Genomic DNA, 24,300 nt, shown 5'->3' with positions numbered 1-24,300 from the left:
TATGCCCCAGATATATGTCTGTGTATGTTTACTAGGATATTTCCAGTTTGTTTATTTTATCCTGATGTAATTATTAATAGCGCCTCCCTTTACTCTCAAGTATCCTGACTTAAACAACCTATCCAGGAACAACGTTCTTTAGAATCAAATGAGATATTTGTTTAAAATGTAGATTCTTGGGCCCCAGATCTGTGGAATCAGAACTTTTGGGGATCCTGCACAGGCATTTGCATTGTTAACAGGTGCCCCAGGAAACTCCTGTGCACATAAAAAATGATGTTACTGTGAAATAGAAAAATGGTTAAAAGGAATTCTAAGACAAAACTAGTCTCAAATAATCAGCACCCTTGTTCACCAGCCATCACATAATCATAGTTACTGGTCTTCATATCCTTACCCCTGGTATCTGCTGTGGCCTCATGGATACAAGGAGTTTGGAATTTCTGATGAAAAAAAAAAAAGAGGATCTAGAGTACAGGGCTTGTAAACTATCTGTGGGGAAAAAACTTAAATTACAATGGTCTGTAGTTTTGTTTTCTGGAATATTAAATTTCTAACATCGCTGGTATAATATGCATAGAATTCTAAGGAGAAAAGGTTGTGATTTAAAAATTTTGGACATAATCAAATAATCTGTACAATGTGTGAAGGTCATAGAAAGATCGTCACAGAATCAAGGAGACTAGAAAATTTACCACCGACAGAGCCTTCTGGAAAGAAAATTACTGCAACACTTACTTTAGGTAATGTTCTATTTCTTGATTTGGATGCTGGTTACACAAGTATGTTCATTAAGCTGTACACTTAGGATCCGTGCACTTTTGTATATTACACTTCAATAATTAAAAAAAAAATTTTTAATGCAAAATACTTAAGTCTAGCTATTTCAGTTCCTCCTCAATCCTATAAAATGTTTCTAGAATTATTTTTTTTCACCCCACTGGTAAATGAGAATCTCTCTTGCCATGGTTGACAACCACATCCAAATCACATTTTGGACACTATGTAAGAAAAAATACAAAACAAAATTTTGTCTTTACCTTCCCTCTCTCCTCAAAAGCAGAAGTACTGTAAGTAATAAAACAGACCAGTTTCAGGACCAAATAACTCGAATAATGATTTTCTGTATGCTTTAAAAATTCACAGAGCTAGACAGCCCAGTCTATCAGTGTTTTAGCAGGGAACTGCAGCGCTGAGGTCCCGTATCAGTCTGCATCTTCACATGAGACATTTTGGCATTACAGTCAGTATAAGGAGCCAGGAGAAGAGGTGGGAGGAGGCACATGGTGCTCCGTTTTACTCTCTAGTTTCTTTTAAGACCACTATTCGGAGCATTTTCTTCTCCTGAGCTGCTGTCCTCCATAAGGATGCCAGAACCACAGGTATCTTATCTCAAGGAGCAAAAGCAAAGAAGAGCCAGTGGAAATGCTGATGTCTTTGGTCCATTAATGATAATATACAAGGTACAGTGAAAATTCAGCTGTCAGGGACCTTCAGAGAATTAGTCAATTTGGAAAGACAATAGAGATTTTTACTATTTTATTAAATATTGATAATTGTGTGGGTCTGACGCAAAACCTTTAATCTGGATCTAGAGATCAGATATATATCATACATACATATGTAAAATTTAAAAAATAAGAGGCACATGTATAATCTAAAACAAATTCATATAGAATCAATGAAGTCATTTTTAAAGGTTAGGGTACAAGAAAACTACTAAGTGGTAAGTAATATGTCAAATGACACTTATTTAAAAACTACAAGTGTTCCAGTGTTTATTCAAAAATAAATCTGCACAATATGATCTAAACTGTGACTAAGTAATGCTTTAGAAAAGGCAGTAAGGAAATATACTCAAGTATTAGTTCTAGGTAACACAATTCGAAATTATTTTATTCTTCCCACTTTCCCATTTTTTAACTTTCTCTAATGACCCTATATTACTTTTATAATTAAATATATATATTTAAGAAGTCAGTATAACTATTTGATATATGACATGATCATAATATTCTTTTAAGAAGTCAGTATAACTATTTCATAAACTACTTGACCATAATGATATTCTTTTAAGTGAACTGGAAGAAAATAATGAAAATACAAGCGAGTATTTGGATGACAAATGGTTTTGTTTTTTTTTATATCTGCTTTGCCCTACATTCCAATTTTTTCAGTTTTATAAACCTTATAAAAGAAAAGTAACAGAAGCCAAGGGCAAAGAAAAGGTAATCCCATTGGCAATAACTTTTCCTATGTTAATCAGTTTTATATACAAACAGGTAAGACTTATCTCAGATCAGCAGAGCTGTACCCCAAACTGACTCATCATAATATTAAAAAATTCAACCTCAAATTTAAGTTACACTTATAAACAACCAAGAGTTACTAAGACAACATGGAGGAAACTGTGGCTTATGCTTCAAAACATTAGAAAGATGGTAGACAGGAAGACCCCCTAAGATTCCTGGTCCAAGGTACACACACACCTTCTCCCAGTTATTCCATCAAACAATAATCTAGGCACTGCTGTGAAGGAAGTCTGCAAACATAATTAAGGTCCCCAATTAGTTGACCTTAAATAAGGAGATTATCCAGGTGGGTCTGACACAAAACCTTTAATCTGGATCTAGAGATCAGATATGTAAGAGGTGTTCAGAGATTTGAAACATAAGAGAGATTCCATGTGCAAATTCTCCATTGTTGGCTTGAAGGCAGAAGGGGCCACCTAGCAAGGAATGCATCCAGTCCCTGAATGCCCGCCAGCAGAAATACAGGGACTTCATTCCTACTACCACAAGAAACTGCCAACAACGGGGAAAAAGTTTAAAGGCAGATTCTTCCCCCAGACCCTCCACATGAAAACTCAGCCAAGAGGGCACTTTGATTTTCACCTTTGAGGCCCTGAGCAGAGAAATCCACACCACAATTGGACTCTGACCCACAGAACTGTGAGCTAAAAAATGGTGTTAAGACACTAAGTTTGTGATAATTTGTTACACAGCAATATAAAACTAATACAGAATTCTTAAAAGTCAAATATTTTCCTAAGTCCTTTTGACAATTACAAATACATTTTTATATACACAAGAAACTAACACTAGCTGCCTCTCAGAATCGAAACGGAAGCCATAACCTTTACTGTACTATGACTCATAAAACAGATAAACTGAACCAAACCAAACCACAACATGCATCAGACTAAACTCAAACTCTAACATCAGATCCTTCAGACCCTTATGTTCCAAGACCTCAGGCAAACTAATTTAACATTAACTCTACACAAATACTAGATCTGGTCTAACACTAAAATTTCATGAGTTCTAGCAACTCATCTAGTTTACAAATTCTAACTAATCCTTGCCCAGATTATAAACTTCCACCCTAAAATCGAAGTCCCTAATCTGGCAGCAGCACCCAATGATGCCTATCCGAACTGCCTGCCCTTTTGAGAAGATCCCCAAGTACTCTATGTCTCTTGCTTTTTGCAGCAAGTTAAATAAACTTTTTTTTTTTTTTTTTTACTACAAATAAATCCTTAATGGTCTTTGGTAGGTGGTTTTGGGGTGTCCTACAATTTAACAACTGGCACTTCCATTAAAATTCTGCTGATCTTGTTTCTGGGGAGACCCATGACTTTGTAATAATGTGCACATATGAGATCACTTGATTTCTAGCTGCTCAAGGCCACTCTGCCTGACAGTGAGGTATCTGAGCTTCAATAATTTTATTGAGCACTTCGGGGTCAAGGTGATATTTGGGTCCTCTGACTTTAAGTCTTATCAGATTGTACTGCTTGTGAGTGAAATTTGGCTTCTACCTAATTAACAGCATTCCTATCATCTCTGCTTGTTCAGTATCTCAAGTGTCATTCATCTACAAGAGGAAGTCCACAGGCATGGCCCAACAACTCCCTTCCAGCCAGCCCCAAAGACTGACAAGTTCAGGCAAATTTAAGGCAAACTTTGCACTCAGTCGCTTTTTCTAAACCTTCTTAAGGACTTTCCTTAGTCTTTATAATCCTGGGAAGTGTTTTGCTTTATTCTGTCTGCCTGGAGCTGAGGTTCTGATTGTTCCTCAATTGATGACAGGTGATCTCTGGTGTCACTCCATGTCTTCTGGAGACACTTGATTGCAAAAGCGTCATCTTTACCAACTGCTGCAGGTCACATGGAGTTTTCTCAGTATGAATCTGTGTCTTCTCTGTACCACCACTATCTGCTTCCTTCACATTTCCAGATTATAGCTCAACAAATGGCATCATTTCACCAATAAAGTTTGGATTACAAACGACCTCTTGGGGAACTTTTAACATGAACAAGATTGTTTATTTGAGAGGCATCTTAAAGCAAAAAAGGAAACAATTCTGAATATCTGAATATCTGAATATCTGCACTCTTTAATATGAGAGAGCTTCCAAATACAATTCAAATTCTAAAACTGACTCCCTAAAAGATTCCCCAAACCCCAGGATAAAAAGAGCATTTACAGAACTCAGGCTTGTGTAGGCCTCCCTGATCTCTATTGACTATCCACATTTTGATGTGCCTAAGAAATGCAAAACTTGGAAAAGGCTTATTGGCATAATCTTAAAAAGAAATGAGAGATTAGTTAATACTTAAGTGTGTGACTCCCTGGAAGTTAGAAGATTGCTCAGGTGGCGGGAATTTCTAACACCCTCAGAATTTCTCTCTCACTCAACCTTTAACTGTAATGATGTCTTTCCATTGTACTGATTTTGAGAGATTTCTATTCCTTCAGATGTGTGTGAACACAGGAGAATGTGAATGTACATGTGTTTTTGCTTATCTAGGACCAAAGAGAATAATTCCATCTTAAGAAATGTCTGTGTTAATATGTTGTTAGCTAGTGCTATGGTGGTAATCATTTTGCAATATATGTGTGTCAAATCAACGTACTGGACACCTTAAACTTACACAATGTTATGTGTCAATTATATCTCAATAAAGCTGGGGGAAATTTTTCTGCTTGTGCCAAGATGTGAAATAATATAGTGAGTATCTACACTTTATTTGTCTGGGTTTGTAATAACTACAAAAAATGAATGTGAAGGGAGAAATAAACTATGTAAAATTTTTTACAAAAGTGGCCAAATGTGAGAGGTTGATCATAAGGGATAAAGGCTTTTATAGCTCCTTTTAATGCAAATTCTTTCAAGAATAATAAACGGAGTAAAACTAAAATTTTATTTTCTGTTAAAAACAGCAAAATAATTCTTATTCAGATAAGACCTTTCCTAAACCAGTGAAGTATTCTGTTAACTCTCTGTGCTTTTTGACATACTCAAAAATCTTTTTTTTACATTCTTTTCATTTGGAAAAAAGTTAACATTCCTAACAATCACTGCCACTTGTCGCTATGTTTTTAAAGATACTGCCTGTAATTATTTCTTACCTTTGGATAGTCATGACATGTCTTGTCAGTCACTTGACAATTCTCTTGCTTTTGTCCTCCAAATTCAGAATGATAAAACTATTAAGATATTTCTCACACCTACAATATCTTTGGGTTCATACTAAATGACCATCATGTAACACAAAGATTTGGTCCCTACCCTTATTAAAAAAATGTTTTTAAAGGATTATAGAAACTATTTGTTTTGTTTGGCATTCTCTGACTTTTAATTAACTCAAAAATATTGTGAGAGCTCTTTGCTTTATTAAAATTGGGTTAAAAAAAAACCTTAAAACATAAAAAGAAAAGTTCTGCCTTCCTAAGTTAATCATGTGTAAGTAAAATGTGTTAAAAGTAAATATGCTTCAATGTTTGTGCATCTTTCAGGTTAAAGGAAACATACGTTTATATACAAAGATGAACACGATAGCTATTTACAAAAAGGTTATCTCTACGTTTAAATAAGCTTGGATTTGTGAAATTCATAATACATTTCATAGGATAAATCAAAGGACTGGAGATTTGTAAATGTCCTCTCTGTTCATAAGATGTTCTTACCTTCGGAAAAATCAGTGACTTATAAAACTGATTATGTACTTTACTTTAATAGAAGATTGCATCTCTTCTACTCTGATAAGGTTGGTTAATATAACAAATTAACTAAAGCCTATAGTCTCTACATCCACAAGTGGTTTCTGATTTTTCCTTATATTCACCCTAAAATTCCCAGCTATAATCTAAAGATCAGAAATTGAGCCTTGTGGAGACATATCAAAAGAACTTCTATAAAGGTACGTACCACGCACTCCTAACTATTGATACTACAGAGAATTAATCATGTGTATTGTTGACATCATTGCTATGGACAAACACTGTGGCTGAGCCAGGATTTCCAGTACCGTTTTGGTCCAAAAGCAGAAGACAATGTGAACAGACTGTTTACATCCAAGATCAGAACACATCCTCCCAGATGCCAGAAGCCACTGATTATCATGCACTTTGCATGATTTTGTCCTTTATGCTCTTGGCTCTTCTTTCTATCTGCTGGTTCAAGATTCTAGACTATAAATAAATACCCTGTCCTTCATTCTTAGTATTATCAAGACCTTTATCCTTAACAATCACCAAACACAGGACTAATTTTTCAGACACTGGCAAAGGTGAATAATCCATATCTAAATTAAAAGGGAAAAAATGACTTGGTTACCAAAAGAAGGTCCAAAAAGACATGGGATACATGGGGTATTATTTCAAACTTTAATAATAATTCTTGTTTGAGGTTTTGTCTGTGGCAGATGTTGTGTGTGAGATCCCCAGGTCTTAAATGTTGTAGTCTGCCACTATCATGTCAGATAATTCAATAAATGATCATTTAAGAAAAAGAACAAAATGGGCTGGTCCTTATGGAGGTCAAAATTACTACCATTAAAAGCTTGAGAAACATTCACAACCTGTCTAATAATGGTTCAGATCACTTCCCCTAAATGGTAATTCCTCCAACTTAGTTAACAAATGATCAGAAGCAGAGACTGAGAATTGAAACAGAAACTACAAATTGCTCACAAACACTCAGAAAAACACTATGACTTGTGAAATAGATAACTGAACCAAACCAAACCACACGTGCATTACAGAGCTCAAACCTTTTTAACACCAGCTCATTATGTTCCAATACCATAGGTACACTGACTGACAGTAGTAACTCCTCAAGGACTCATGTGTTCTGAAGATAAAACCATTGACTATTCCAGTAACTCAACTAAATTACATATTCTAGCCCATCCCTGCCCAGAGCAATTTCCATTCTAAAATCACTCTATGACTAACGCCAGCTCTTAAGACCCTATATATCCTCTTTTCTAACTCCCTCTTCTGAGATGTCCCACAGTTATTCTGGTGTGTTATTCCATGCTGCAGCAAGCTAAATGACTACAACTTATCTTTGACTATTGATGTGTTCCTCGTGGTCTCTGGTAGTGGGCTTTACCATCCCCATGGCAGGGACCTGACAGCCTAGAGTTAGGGATAAGAAGACGCCCTTCAGCTACATATCTTTTAAAATGTTATGCCATGTTATTGTATTACCTATTCAAATAAATAAAATTAGAATTTAGAAATGTATATAACTCTATTATAATCAACAGAAATTCACTCAACAGTAATACATACTACCCACATCCAATCCAGCTGTTAACTCACTCAAAAATCAGGGTACTGCTGGATGTCAGCAGAGAGGAAAAAACACCCCCTGTTGGAAAGGTTACAGACTATTAAAAAAATCATCAGTACATCATCAACAGATCTTTGTGTCAAAATTCAAAATCTCTTCTTGTTAGATAATTAAGTCTAAATCAGCCAGCAGTTAGAGGTGATAATTAGCTTTCTATCTAATGTGAACCAATTTCTATTACACTATGTGTTTATTAAAATCAAATTTAAAGGCCTTTAACCTGTCATTAAATAACCTCATAAATGAAGCTAAGCTTGATAAATATGGCTTATACCATGCTGTAAATAAAGCAAAGGTTTAAGGCTATTTTAAAACTTTTTTGAAATTCTCATAGAATTTATGAAAAAACAAAGAACAGCATAATGAATACCCATGTAGTATCAATTATCCACCTTGTGATAATTTTCAAACTACTCTTTCTTTCTATAAAAATAGCTCTAAATCAAAGATACTCTATACTCAATGCAAAATAATTTTTAAAAAACTAAACAGCACACACAAAATAACTACCAAAAAACAAAAACAAATTTTTTAGAATGCCATCAGCCAAAGATAATCACTGTTAAAATTTTGGTGTGTACCTTAATATTTTTAATATTTAAATATATTATTTTATAATCACTTATACTAGACAACCTCATAATCTGTCTTTTGAACTTCATATTAAACTACTAAAAATTTCTCACCGACAAATATTCTACAATTTAATTTTCAGAATCTGCATCATGGAGATAATATATCTAACTAATCTGCTATTATTAAACACTGATTATTCTTTTTTATTTGTTTGCATTATTTTATGAATCATGTGGTAAAAATATCTTTGTTCATACTTGTATGAGCTTATATGGTTATTGGCCATTTGAATTTATCCATTTGTAAATTATCTATAAACATCATATCCTTTGTTCCTTTTTCTTTTTGTCTGTATGAGCAGTTCTTTAAGTATAAAAGATGACTAAAATTACAACCACATATTAAATCTAGCCATTGAGAGCAAATATTTTTTTTTCCCTAAAGCATACTTTTAAAAGGAGGCATATTTCAATTACATGCAGTATTTCATTATCCTTCTAAAGCAAACTACTAATCCCTACTTCACAGGGAGTCTCCATTTATTTCCTTCTTTCAGGCTTTCAATTCAATTGGGCAGTAGCCTATCAACCTGCAATCTCATTTTTGCCAATGTAAGTCATTTGCACTAAACTGTGTATTAATTTTACAGTATAGCTTCCATAACTTTTTTAAAAATAAGTTTTACTGAGGTTTACTAAGGTACAATAAACCATATCCACTAAAGTATACAATCTGATAAGTTTGGAGACATATATATATTTGTCAAAACACCACCACAATCAAGATACAGAAAACTTCCATTACTCACCAAATATCTTCTCTTCTAACCCCAGCACCAGGCAACCACTGTCAATACAAATAAATTTACACTTCCTAGTTTTATATATATGGAACTATATATAGTTTTTTGTGTCTGGCTTTTTTCACTAAGGACAGTTCATCTGTGCTGTTGCATTTATCGGCAGCTTTTATTTTTTTTTATTGCTGAGTAGTACTCCACTGTGAGGGTACACCATATTATGGTTATCCATTTATCTGTTGAATATTTCCTGGTTTTGGCTATATGACTAATGCTGCTATAAATATTTTGTATAAATTCTATGTTTTCATTTCTCTTGGGTAAATACCTAGGGCTGGAATGCCAAGGTAGTATGGGAGGTATATAATTAACATATTAAGAGACTGCCAAATAATTTTCCCAAGTAGTTTACAACTTTACAGTCCCACCACCAGTGTATGAGAGTTGCAGTCACTCCACATCCTTGTCAAAACTTGGTAATAGGCTTTTTCATTTCAGCCATTCTATGGTTGAGTAGTGGGATTTCATTTTGGTTTTAATTTGCATTTCCCCAATTGGTAATGACATTGAATATCTTCTTGTATGCTTTTGGCCATTTGTATATCTTCATTTGTGACTTGCCTGTTCAAATTTTTTGTTCATCTTTTAATTCTGTTGGTTGTTGTCTTATTAGTTCTTTATATATTCTTTATACCAGTTCTCTGTAAGACATATATATTTCCTCTCAGTCTGTGGCTAGTCTTTTCATTTTCTAACAAAATGTATTTAGAAGAACAATAGATTTTAATTTGATCAAGTACAACTGCCAGTTTTCATGGTGCATACTTTTTGTGACTTAAGGAAACTGTCTAACCAAAGGTCACACAGATTTCTCCTGTGTTTTCTTTTACAAGTTTATAAAGATGGTAACCATTTTAGCTTTTACATTTAGTTCTATGATCCATCATCAATTGATTTTTGTGTAGGGTAAGTGCAGATTTCATTTTTTTTCCACATGGATATCTAGTTGTTCCAACACCATTTGCTGTAAAGTTTATTTTTCTACTGCTGAGTTGCTTTGTCAAAAATCATTTGACCATTTATCTGTGGGTCTACTTCTGGACTCTATTTCTATTTGTCTATCCTTTCGCCAGTCCCACACTATCTTGACTATTGTAGCTTTTTAAAATTTATTTTATTTTATTTTTATTGTAGCTTTATAGTAAGTCTTGAAATCAGATAGTGTGAGTCCTTCAAATTTGTTCTTCTTTCTTAAAATCGGTTTGCTTATTCTCAACCTTTTTCATTTCCATTTAAATTTTAGAATCAGCTTACCAATTTCTATTGAAAAATTCTATTGGGATTTTGATGGAGAATGTATTGTATCTATAAATCTATTTGGAGAATTGACATCTTGACAATATTGTATTGCGTGATCTGTAAACATGCTATAACTTTCTCTATATTTATACATTTCTCTCAGCAATGTCCTGTGGTTTTTTCAGTGAAGAGATTTTACACATATTTGTTAAATTTATTCCTAAGTATTTTGGTTTTTTTGATAATATTGTAAGTGAAATTTTTAAAAATTTAATTTCCCAATTGTTTGCTAATAGTATATAAAAACACAATTGATTTTTGTATATTTACTTGGTATCCTTTGATCTTGTTACATTCAATTACTCATGTTTATCTTATAGATTCCTTAGGATTTTCTAAACGATCTCGCAATTTTCAAATAAAGACAGTTTTACTTCCTCCCTTCCCATCTGTATGCCTTTTAGTTCCATTTCTTGCCTTATTTCAATGGCTACTAGTTACAATAGCTACTAGGACTACTATTTACAATGCTGAAGAGAAGTGGCAAGAAAAGTCATCCTTGCCTTATTCCTAATATTAGGGGAAAAGCATTCAATATTTTATCATTAAGTATGATATTAGCTGTAGGCTTTTCACAGTTGATTGCCAGCTGAGAAAGTTCCCCCCATTCCTAGTTTTCTGAGAGATCTGTTTGCTTAAATCATAAATGAGGTGTTGAATTTTTATCAAATGCTTTTTCTGAATTTATTGGAGTAATCATATGCATTGCGTTTTCTACTTTATTTTGTTAATATGGTGGATTACATTGATTTTCAAATCTTAAACCAACCTTTCATTCCTGAGATAAACCCTACTTGGTAATGATGTGTTATTCTTTTTATTAATACATTCACTTAGCTAATACAAATTAATTAAAATCTCTGATACTAAATTATTTATGTTCTGCTAAATTGTCAAAACTACGATATCCACGAAATGCTTTTCAATATATTTTAAGTTTCAATTTTCTTAACTGCAGTTGCAATAATAATAGTGATCATAATGTTTACTGGTTGTATGCTAACTACATAATGGCATTATGCTAAAGTCTTTACATACATTCTCTCACTTAACCTAAGAACACTCTATGAAGTATTATGATCCCATTTGACAGATATGGAAACCAACATTTAAGGAAGCTAGAAAATTTCTCTAACATCGCACAACAAGTATGGAGGAGCTGAAGCTTGATCCCAGGTAAGCTGATTCCAAGGACTAAGCTCTTATCCTTTTTTGCTATACTGCTTTACCAAATAATCTCTAATACTTCTTCTTAACACATAAATCAAAGTAATAATCATGGGTTAGAACAAAAACTATCTCTCAGAGAGGCCACTAAAGTTTAAGTCCAAATGAGAACTATACAGGCATCACACAGAACAAATAACACTCACATGCAAGATATACTCTCATTGATTGATTTCACACAATTCTAGATAAAACTAGCTATAAGTATCTCTTATACCCACACCCTTCCCCCTACACACAAAACACATAACAGAGTGAGGACAGTGAAGTGATTATTAGTGGTTATCTTGAACCCACTCTAATTCTCACACAGACATGCAAAAAATTCATCAAAAAACTTCAGGACTTCAAACACTGTTTGTAATAAATACTTTACACTTGGTTTGCGTAAGAGAATGGCAAGAAACTTGTAGCTCTATCTTAAAAGATAACAGATTTAAAAAAATAATAAATCACTAAATTTACCTTCCTGGTGTCAACTGCAATATGTGAAACATACAATCCCACATGTTGAAACTGTACTGTTCTTCATAGTAATGAAGCATTTTATTCTGTTATCATTCCACTTACTGTTGCTGACCTCACTTCAATTTAGAAGCAGCAAACTTTGAAGAAATTCACTGATCACAAATAGAACTACCATTCTCTTTTCCTAATAATAAATGCTAGGAAAGACTGTGAGTACAATCACCAACTCCTCCTATTTCTTTATGAAACTGACATTTCAGCTTCATCTCCAACACCACCAGTTAGGGAGCTTTACAATTCAAGTCTAATTAATTACCCAGTGTCATCCTTTTAAATGCTGACAGATTGTATGTTACTAACTGAAAAACAAGACATTGGATAACTGAATAGATCTAAATTTCTATAGCTAGCCTTCCTAGAATCCTGGATAATGGTAGTATTCGTTAAAATCAGAAGTTCTAAATCTATGGGAGACAACTGGTAGGATTCTTTGAGTAAAATTTAAAAATACTAGGGAAATAATTATATTCCATGTTAAATAATTCAATATTTATCTGCCACCTACTACATGTTCACACTGTGTAGGTAACACGTAGATTATACAATTTTAACACATGGCCTCTACCTTGAAGAACTTTATGGTCTATTTAAGTAGAAAAAATAATTCTTGTAAAACAAGATATAATGGAAACAACACAGAACAGTTAAGAAATTCATTGAATGGCTCAGACTGTAAGTATGCAAGATTATAAAGGGGATATCGGTGATCCCTACAGAAATCAAGGAAGGGCATCAGAGGGTTGAGACTTAAGCTGAGTCTCCTGGACGTTCCAAAGCTACTATCACATTTTTAGATATTTGTTACAGTAGCACTCCACTCCGGGCGTCAAAATAAAATAAACAGAAAGTATACTAAAATGAGAAAAGAGGAAATTCCAGACACATATGTAATATACTGTATGTATGAATATTTTAATGTAATTATTTCAAAAAGTAATTTTACATAAAATGGTAAGGAAATAATATAAATACTACAAACATCCATCCATGTACCTACTATGTAGTTTTAAAAATATTTAAGTGTGCCATATAGGTTTCAAATATTTTTTAAGAATTAAAATGAAGACAGCCTCCATCCTATTCCATCCTCTCCAGAGGTCATTAGTAATTGTATATCCTTCCTACATGTATATAATTTTGTTATAAAATATATCTATACACAACTTAGCAATTTAAATGCTTTACATAAACAGTTATCATACTGTGTATCTTTTTGCGACTTGCATTCTTATACTCAGCATTGTTTTCCATCTTGATCTGGAATGGAGCCAACACACCCATGTTTTGTTTTGTTTTTTTTTTAAGCTCCACAAGTGATTCTGGTTGGTAACCAGAGCTGAGAATCGACATATACATATTCATCTAAAAAAGTTTTCAGTGCTCCCAAACTGCTAACACATTTTAACCTAGCTGTTTACCATTAGTCAATTGTTATTAGATTACCTGTATTTTAAAATAAAAATTATTTTACAATTCTTCCAACTCAGAAGCAATTCCCTAAACAAACCAGGTTTGTCCATGACTCGAAATAATAACCAAACTATAAAACTAAGTTTCTGGTAAGGGAAGGGGATGGGTGTGGCTACAAAGGAATAGTAACAAAAGAGTCTTGTGGTAATGGTACAATTAGTTATCTTGATTGTGGTGGTAGTTACACAAGGCTACACATGTGAAAATGCAGAGCTACAGAAACACACACATATATGAGTCCATGTATAACTGGTGAAATCTGAATAAGCTCTACAGATTTTGCCAATATCAATTTCTTGGTCTGGATCTAGTACTGTGATGGTGTGGGATGTTGCACTGGAGAATAGAGACCTAGGGGAAGGGATATAGGACTTCCCTGTACATGTTTTTGCAATATCTTGTGAATCTATAATTATCACAATAAAAATTTAATAAATTTTTGAAACTAAGTTTCTAAAGTGCACTGAAGAAATTCTGCAGCTTTTTCATGTCAAATTTAATTCTATATACCACTACAATATACATCCACTACACAAATGATACAAATTTTCAGGTAAAAATACCTAACATCTGATGCAGATTTGCATAAAAGAGGAAGGCCACATTGGCGATGACCACATTAATTCTGCAGTAAGTGTGAAAAATTAACTTTAAAAGTTACTGGCCTGTAAACTATTATTTTTAGATTACTGTGTGGCCTTACCCTCATGGGACACCAGGATTTACCTAAATAGCTCTCTCTGTTCACTGCAAATAACCCTGCTTTCATTCCTATTTTAAGCCAGCAAGCCTGCCCTACTTCTGCAGGCTTATTTCCTAATCTACTCACCTGCCTTTCCAATCATAAACCAGTTAAACACTGCTGAAGGGGTTATATTATACATTATTACTGAAAGTCATGTGTACCTTTCATATCCTTTCAGAAGCTATTAGAACAAGTAATTTTATTTTAATGATGTGATACAGCTTTGAGATCATTTCCTCTGTTCTTTGATAGTTACAGAACTCATTTTCAACATATTAGAAACTGGCCCTCCTAGAACCAATTAAGTAATAACCACTATCAGTGATAGTCTGACAGAAACAATAACTTTACAGTGACATCATATGTTTTCAATAAAACAGTGCAGAAATAACCAATTTGCTTTCATGGATGAACTCAACTTTATTATTCTGACCATTCATTAAAACCATCCTATTTTACTTTGAAACTTCCACAAAGCCTTAAGTCAGAAGAATAAAATGTCCCCAGGTGCACGCGCGCGCAAATTAAGTCTTATCTCTTTAGACCACTGATCAGCAGTCAAAGTTTAAACTTGAAAGGATTATCAATCTATGGAGTGAGGGAGCAAACATTTCATACCAGATGTAGTCTACAATTTAGTTATCTGATCTTCCCAGTGATATTTCCATAGGAAGGCCATAGTTCTAATTTCCTGTTACACTTTGGGAGGCTATTATATGCTATATTGAATACTTTTCAAGACAGTATTTAAGCTTCTAAGTATAACCAGAAACGTGTTGCTGTAGTAGGAAGTCATCAAATATTTGTTTATGAATACATGATTTCCAAAATTCTATCTACACTACAGAAAAGGAAATTTTCATCATTTTTCTTATTAAGCATCTAAGATTTAAATCCTTTCAAAAGTTAAGGAGAGTAAGGTTGAAAAATATAAAAATACAATATACTTTTAAACCTTCATTTCACACATGCCACTTAAAGTCAAACAAATCTGCTGTCAAATCTCACCAAGGCTGAAGCTTAACTCATTTAATAAAGAACAGCTAACATTTATTAAGCACCCAGTATGGACACCATGCTAAGTACTTTACACACAATATGAAATGCAATCTTTAAATTCTGAAGTAGGTACTGTTATCTTCCATTTTAAACCTGAAGCAAGGAAAATAAATAATAAAGTCACACAGCTAGTAATTAGTAGAGCCTGTACTCTTTCCTACACTATCTTCCATAAAATAAGCTTCTTATCGCTTGAACATTTACTAAACACCTGTATGCTAGGCACTGTGTTCAGTATTAAGAAAGCGCACTTCTTGCCCTTGAAGAGAACAATTTAGTGTAAACAAAAAACATAAAAATATTTAAAGAACTCTGTAAAGTAATGAGATTACTCATGGGAGCAAATAGAAGACAACTTCTAACCCTACTGATGATGACAGTGGTTAGCATGTATTGAGCACTTACTATATGCCTATCACTGCGTTTTGTGGAGTTTATTTAATCCTTACGATGATACTGTAAGCCAGGTTTTATTATACCTCTTCTCCAGATAAAGAAACTGAGGTTTAAAAAAAAAGATTAAGTGAGTTGCTGAAGGTCTAAAGCTTCTAAAAGAGGCAGAATTTGAATCCTGATATATGTTTGCCTTCAAAGCCCATATTCTAAAACCATTACTCTATACAGCCTTCTAGTAAAGGAGAAAAGGCTTCTTAAAGTCCTTTTAGCTAATCTTGAAAGATAAATAAATAGGGGCTAGTCAAGTCTGGGGGCAAGATTCTACATAGAAGTAATGCGACGGGCCCATTCACATATATAAAACGACATGGCATTCTAGGGAAATACAAGTAGCAGTAAAACAGGTTTGGGAATAGGGTGTGAAATGAGGAAGAGAAAGTAATATAGCAGTCCCCTCTTATCCACGGTTTCACTTTCCTTGGTTTCAGTTACCCGAGGTCAACCATGGTCTAAAAATATTAAATGAAAAATTCCAGACATAAACAATTCTTAAGTTTTAAATTGTGCACCATTCTGAGTAGCGTGATGAAATCTTGCAACATCCCGCTTGGTCCTACCAGGGATATGAATCCTCCCTTTGTCCAGTGTCTCCACATAGTAGATACTTCCTGCTCATTAGACACTTAGTAGACAACTAGGTTACCAGATCCACTGTGTTTAATCCTTATTTAACTTAATAATGACCCCAAAGCACAAGAGTAGTGATGCTGGAAATTCAGACACACCAAAGAGAAGCCACAGTGTGCCTCCTTTAAGTGAAAAGGTAAAAGTTCTCCAACTAATAAGGAAAGGAAAAAAAGTTGTATTCTGAGGTTACAAAGATCTACGGTAAGAACAAATCTTCTATTCATGAAATTGTGAAGAAGGAATAAAAAGTTCATGCTAGTTTTGTGATTGCATCTCAAGCTGCAAAATTATGGCCACAGTGCATATAAGCACGTAGTTAAGATGGAAAAGGTATTAAATTTGTAGTGGAAGACATGAACAGAAAATGTGTTCCAACTGACGGCAGCATGTTGCACCAGAAAGCAGTGAACCCATACAAAGACTTCAGCAAGGGCCCCCCTGAAACAAGTGACATCAAGTCATTTGTTGCAAATAAGGATGCTTACAGATTACTGGTGAGAGAGAGACCACGTTCACATAACTTTTATTACAGTATATCACTATAATTCTTCTATTTTATTATTCTTATTAATCTCTTACTGTGTCTAATTTATAAATTAACCTTTATCATAGGTATGTGTATATGTATGTATAGGAAAAAAACATAGTACATACAGGGTTCGGTACTACCCATGGTTTCAGGCATCCGCTGGGGGTCTTTAGAATGTATCTTCCCCACGACAAGGAGAGACTATTGTACAGGGTTAGAGGTTTAGCATGAAGGGAACTATCCTATGGGCAGAAAGTGCTCATGAAGGATTTCAAGTACGAGAATGATTCTTCACATTATCCACAGATCAAGATGGCAGTATGGACACTAGATTAAATAGCCCTAGCAAGAGGCTACTGCAATAGTATAAGCAAGAAGTAAGACGGAGAAGTAGAAGGTTTTGCAGAAACTAAAAGTCCATAGAATGGAGTCAGGGAGAACTGGATATGAAGTGAGACGAACAGGAAAGAGCCTGGCCTGACTCCCAGGCTTGTCATCTGAGCCAGTGACTAACTGGGTAAGTGGCGTGATTAACAGGGATGGGAAATACACTTAGAAAATCCTTTCTATCTCCTCCACGTATTACTGCTTTTTAATATTTACTTTATCCCTGTACCACCTTTTTTACTTCAATCTCTCCGAATAAGACAAAAACAAATCTGTCTCACTTTCTACAATATCTACTTGCATGATGTTGGAATTTTCTATAATTTTTACACAATGTTTATAAGCTGATTAGGCTTCAGGTTTTTTAAAAAACACAAGCCATCATAATAACCTTGCAGTCCCCTTCGTGGAGTCCCTGTCAGCTGCTCTAGCAGTTTTCAGCCATCCCTCTTTCTCCTCTTTTCATTTTACCTCTCGATTTTCTGACACTTCTAGTTTACCCATCCTCTCTACTCCTTAGACAAGTATACTTTGTTTTTCCATCCTTCTTCTTGTTTTCCCAAGCCCCACCATGTAGCTGAAACCTTTCTCCTATAAAAAAAAAAAAAAAAGGTGCTTCCACTTCACATCTGCTATACTTTAAAACCCATTTTCTTCTTTTTAGCTTTCCCTCACGAAGACACTGCCGAACCCTCAAATATGATGGTAGCCTTTCCCCAGCCTAGTTGTTTTGAGGCATTTCTTAATTGTACTTTTTTTTCTCTCTCCCAACTTCATATTTTGAAAAACTGAAATCCTATGAAAGAGTGAAAAAATAGTAAAATGTGCACCAGTTTTGTCTTTACCTATGTTCACCATGGTGAACATTTTGCCATTTTTGTTATCTCTCTCGACAAATAAGTAATTCTTTTTTCTGAACTATCTCAGAGCAAATAGCGGACATCATGACATTTCATTATGAATGCTTCATCAGATAGTGCCTAAAAAAGAGAACATCCTCCCTTATAACAGCAATACCATATTACCACGTTTAACACTGATATAGCTAATAAATACTCCGTATTCAAATTTCTTCAGTGGCCCCCAAAATGTCCTCTATAGCTTTCGATTTTCCTAATACAGACTTGGCACTATCCTTGACTGTCATTTCCCTTTCATCTTCTTTCATCTAGACTAGTCCCCCCTGCCTTTTCTATTTTTCATCACTTTGTCATTTTTGAAGAGTTCACACCTGTTGTCTTGTAGAGAGTCTCACAAATTGGATTTGTCTGAAATTGGATTTGTCTGATTGTTTACTATAACCAGATTCAGGTTAAACACTTTGAGCAAGGATTACACAGCTAATTCTTGAATGAATTTTTAGATGATCTCTCAGTGTTTTTATCATTTAGAATAGAACTTCAGTCTTTTGGGCTCACATTGTCCAGACACTGCACAAAATCATCACGAATTGTTAGCATTCAAAAACTCTAATGATCGTCAAAGATACACATTAGTTTGGCCAGCTTATATCTTTGTGTCACCCAATCTAGAGATCCTACTTACCAAGTTAGAACTTCTAATAATAAGCAAAAACTTAAGAAACTAAAAGATTTCATGATAAAAATCTAGTTTGCCAATAAAATAAAATTCGATATAGGGAACTAAAAGTTCTCTCTGCATACATTTGAATAATGAGGCAGATTATAAAGATAACTAAATCAGATATCACAGTGGGTTGAGATTTTATTTTATTCATTATTATTATTTATGCCTACAGCACCTGGTCTTCCTAGGTGGTCTTCTATCCAAGTACTAACCAGGCCCGAACTTGCTTAGCTTCCGAGATCAAACATCAGGCTTGTTTAGGGTGACATGGCCATAGACCATGGACCGTGGCTCCACTCGGGTGTGAACCCAGGACCTCCTGCGTGTAAAGCGGCCGTGCTAACCACTGCACTATGGAACCACATCCTGGGTTGAGATTTTAGACCTCAGTTTTGCAATTTAAAATTCAGCTAAAATTTAACATGACAACCTTAAAAGTATTACATTCTACCAATGATTGCACCAAAAGATAATTATTAAAAGACACCTCTTTATTTTCATTAGTCTTTAAGCAGTTAAGCAGCAGCAAAGCCCCCAAATGACTACAAATACCTGAATTAGCTGAATAAGTTTGTCTCTCATAGATAGTTTAAAAATTAGCTTTTTCCCAAAATGTCACTTCAGTGGAAAGATATTACATTTCTATTGCCAAACACAGCTTAGGAAAAGGTTTTTAATTAATTCGTGAATTCACTTTAAGTAATGAGTCCTTAGCATTTTTCTCTCAAATGATCCAAAAACATTTTTTTAACTTTACGATGAAATGTGATAATGTTACTTTATGGAAGAAAGCTTTGTTAGCAAATGTCTGATACAAATAAGCCTTCAATCACAACCATTAACATACAAGTAATAAAAGGACACTTTATTCCTGCTCAAAAAAGATTTAAGTGTTTAAGTTAAGATGTCCTTTCCCAGGTTTAAGACTTCCACTCAGGTATGAATCTCAAATAGCATTGATTTCCATGTTTAAATGGCTTGGCAGCTTAATTACAATGGTAAACCAAGCATAACTTAAACAAATACTACTGATAGATTCAACAGATACGCCCCATATAACTTGTTCACATTGAATATTTATACTTGAAAATGTTTCTTCTGGGTTGGTACGATATCAAATGACTGAAAATATAAAGGACCAAAATATATGAACATGAGCACTTTCAAACCATTTTCATGTTGATTGAAATCATCATTAAAAAATTTAGGTAAAATTATATTTATGAAATAATATCAAAACATTTGCATAATAAAAGCTTAAATATATGTGATCCATTTTCCTTCGAATTCAAAATATGCCAGCGCATAGAAATACACGAGAAGTATTAAGCGCAGTTGTTTCTGAAGAAAAGGAATATGAGGCCTTTGTTTTCTTTCCTTTCTGACTTCCCAACTTTATAATTAGCAGGGTTAAGCTTATATTTAAAAGAAAATAAAAACATTTAAAAAAAAGGCCTTGGTAAATCTATTTTCATATATCAAAAAGGAGGACAGGGGATAAGAGCTGTGGAAATAAATGAGGTATGGGTACCAGAAATTGAAATAGGGTTCAGGTTATACTTGTGATAATAATTTCTTTCCATACTACTCTTCTTAAAACCTTTTAAGAAAGCCATAGCCACATTATTCCCAGTGCCAGAATGTTAAAGAACTAGTAGCCACCAATTCTGTAAATATACAATATATTTGAATTCCAAGAGAATGAGAGAATTGTATCAGCATCTTACTGAAAAGAAGTCTGACTTTTCTGTTAAACATACTGGGCCACCAAATAACAAACTTAGACAAAAGATTCTCCAAATTTGTCATGTAAGTCATAGTGAATTTCCTCTTTGCTTCTGAAAAGATTCAGCCTAGAGGAATAAACTGGTTTTTGTAAAAATCACTGTCAAAGAAAATAAATTTCTTCAAACAGGAAAAGAAATTTGGAAACTGGGAAAAAAATCGAGCTGAAAGATTTTCAGAGTTCAATTATTTGAGTTTCCAGTTTTCTGCTCCAGACACCAGTAGTGATGCCCCAACACATATGGACAGTTCTACAGGCTCAGAGAAATGTTACTTTTAAAACAAAGAAACAAATGAGCATCTGCCTACTGGTGTACATTGCAGATGGCTCTCCACAATATTTAATGAATAAGTGAAATCATAGAAACTTATATGTTTAAACAAAATAAACACCTTCAACTGCTAAAGAAGAAACCAGCTGCCAGGGAAGTACTAAGCAGAATTGCACGTTGTTACCCATGGGATTCACCCAGATATCCTTTATATTGAAGAAGAGGTATTTTCCAGACTCGGAACAGTTTCCTAACTTATAGTTTCAGATATATTCTAATACTGATATTTTTCAAGTGTTAATAATTTCCCTACTAACTGCTTACGTAGTAAGTGATCTATTATCAAGCTACTATCCTGTTTCGTAATACTACTTGGTCTTCAGCTCTTCACATCCGTTATTTGCATGGCTCAGAAGCCTGACAAAGAAAGTATTATTAACCCTATTTTGCAGATGAGACTATCAAAGCAAAAAAAAGAGAATTGAAGTAAAAAGGTATGGTTAAAAAAAAAAAAAAAAAGACAGGCAAGGTCACAAGTAAGCTCCAAAAGCAACAGTAAAACCTCGGTTTTCTGACCAGCAGTCTAGTCCTTCATTTGAAGAAAGTTGCTGTTTAAAGGCCACTCAGAACACAAATCACTCCCACCCACCCACTCTCTAAGATTTGCTCAAACAAAACAATTAAGTAGACTTTAAAGTTAACAGGAAATGACAGAACCAAAAACAACTGGGGTGTGGTCTCATCTCAGAAAAAGATTTCCAGCTGTGAATAAATGCAGACAACTCTGGCCAGACAAGATAATATCACATCAGGATTTAGTGCCCAGTACAATGGACCTATATATACAACGACACCTTACTTTCTTAGAACAAACTTCAAGGTATTTCGAACTCTGGGCAACCCAGGAAAAAAGCAACATAGGTCAACAGGAAGCCAAAATTGCTGTGGTCAAGTTCATATGCTAAAGTTATACATACGAGATAAATTGACACACTCTAAGGCCCTGAAAACATCTATTTCCTTTATTTGAGAGTAATCTTATAAAGTATACAACATGTAGTAATTTATGATTTCGCTGAAAAACAAATTTGAATCATATAGATCATGAGAGTATTCACTGAACTGTGAGCATGCCTAGCAAAGCCAGCACCTGCATTTTTACCACATTTTACTTCAATTCTATATTTAAGGGTCATTTTAAATTTCCTTTATATCTTCTACATGTTATGGTAGAAATTACATGCTATAATGGCGTTCAGAATTTGAGATTCTTGAAGGTCTGAGGACTGCCACTAAGCTTCACTCAGATCCCATTAATTTTGACGTGATAACACAATTCTGGTTTATTTGGTTTTCCTGCCTACTTCAGTTTAGAAGTGGTAGATTAAAGGGCATATTTTGACAGATAGAGAATAGTACTGGAGGAGATAAACTAAAAACAGACAAAAGCACTAAACTGGTATAGCAGTGAGGAGTCATTTCAGTACAGGAAGAAGCTGCCAACACCCTTATACAGCAGAATGCACCGGCCATATTAACAGCAGAGGACAGAAATTAATGTACATAATGATGACCTTGATTTATCAAAAAAGGTTATATTCAGTATATACTGAATTTTAAGAGATGGTTATATACTCTTCATGGGTTATATGTTATAAAGACTGACATTAAAATGGGCAAAATAATTTAGCAGTTAAAGAGCTAAGTGTTGGTTATGTGAACAAGTCACTTAAATCTCTAATGATAAAGGATAAATGCTAAGTAGATAAATTTCAAAAATCCCATTACATTTACTAAATATTATATAGTGTAGATAATGAACATTTATGATCAACATGATGCTGACTTTTTAGGGGAAAAAACTAAGTTACACACTAAAATTATGTAATGTAGACAATCAACATTTATGCTTGATGTTTTCAGTAGGAAAAAACCTAGTTAAAAACTAAAATTCTGCTCCCTCATAGACTATACCATAGGCTTTTCCACTTTAAAAAAATGTATTCTTGTCACCAGTCTAAGTTTACTTTGTTCTTCTAATTACCAAAATGAAAAAATAAAAGTATTTTAATAGTTTTCCCCACTTACAGCTAACCCCTTTATCCAGAGGCCACTAACACAGCTGGTCTAGGTATATTCCCTTCTTACAGTGTTTTCAAACCGATTGTTAAAACTAAGAGTTGTACTTAAATCTTATGGCTGAACAAAAGCAGCACATAAATTGGTGGTTATGTTTAAATCGGCATTCTTAGTTTAAAGGCAGAAACAACTATAATGTAAAACCTTACAAGTATTAGTAAGGAACATTTTAGTTTATGTTGGACATCTGAATCAGAAAACATTGTTCTCTAAGTTTTTATGGCCAAAAGCAAAATAAAACATCAACATCATGTCAAGAGATCTGTAAATCCCTTTCAAACACAATAAAATGCTTTTTATTTGTATTTGTTTCACCATATTGTTTCTTTTAATTACATCAGTGACTTGTGATGATCTGGAGAAAGCGGGCCAAAAGGTATGTGGTATGTGTCCTAAAGAGGTGGGGAGGGGGAGGGCGAGCTGATCTGATCCTAAAGAAGGGGAGTGGCAGAAGGATCTGAGTTGGGAGAATCTACTAAACTCCCTCCCCACATCACCCTTCGTGGCTTCCCCAGATAAGAGACTAAAAAAGGGGAATCGTTTCTTAAAAAAAAAAAAAAAAAAGGGATCTAGGCCCTTTTGGGGTTGTGGGAGGAGAAATCTCCACTTCACCTGCATGTCCAGCTAGCTACGGGTCCAGGTGCAACAGAAAACGCCTGGGGCCCCAGCGGGGCTGCCCCCGTGGGGATCCCTCCCTCCCGGCTCCCACACCCCCTCCAGGTCCTTCTCCGGGATGGGCTCAGCCTGGTGCCCCTGCCACCCTCCCGCCTCCCTTCTTCGGTTCCCTCCCTCTGTCCCCGAGCCGTCACCCGGCCGAGGGCCCCTTCCCCGCGGGTCGACAGGCCCGCTTGGCACCTTTGATGACGCGTTCGGTGGTGGAGAGGTGGAGGTTCCTCCCGGACATGATCCCCTCGGCCTCCTCCCAGCTCCTGGAGACCGCCAGCGTGCACCTCCGTCTGCGTCCCCGGCGGTCTCGGCTTCCCGGGCCACTCGGCTCTTCAGGGCGGCCCAGGCGCGAGAAGGAAGCGGCCGCAGTAGCCCAGCCTCGAACCCCGCTGACAGGACGCCGGCCCACTGGCCGATCCTTCCTGAGGCGCGGAGTCGCGAGCG

General features: G+C 34.9%; 1 protein-coding gene across 2 annotated transcripts in view; it reads right to left on the bottom strand.

Annotated features, from left to right (window-relative positions):
- The window catches only part of PPP3CC (protein phosphatase 3 catalytic subunit gamma), a 70,693-nt gene extending 46,399 nt beyond the window's left edge, over positions 1 to 24,294 (bottom strand). For both annotated transcript variants that reach the window (XM_006904382.2, XM_006904383.2), the window contains exon 1: positions 24,046 to 24,294. In XM_006904382.2, coding sequence (XP_006904444.1) covers positions 24,046 to 24,094 — 49 coding nt within the window. In that variant the 5' untranslated portion in view covers positions 24,095 to 24,294. The remainder of the gene's footprint in view (positions 1 to 24,045) is intronic.
- Positions 24,295 to 24,300: the final 6 nt, after the last annotated feature.

This window comes from Pteropus alecto, unplaced genomic scaffold (assembly GCF_000325575.1).
Source record: "Pteropus alecto unplaced genomic scaffold, ASM32557v1 scaffold160, whole genome shotgun sequence".
Classification (NCBI taxonomy): Eukaryota; Metazoa; Chordata; class Mammalia; order Chiroptera; family Pteropodidae; genus Pteropus; species Pteropus alecto.
This window is presented reverse-complemented; position numbering and strand designations above follow the sequence as displayed.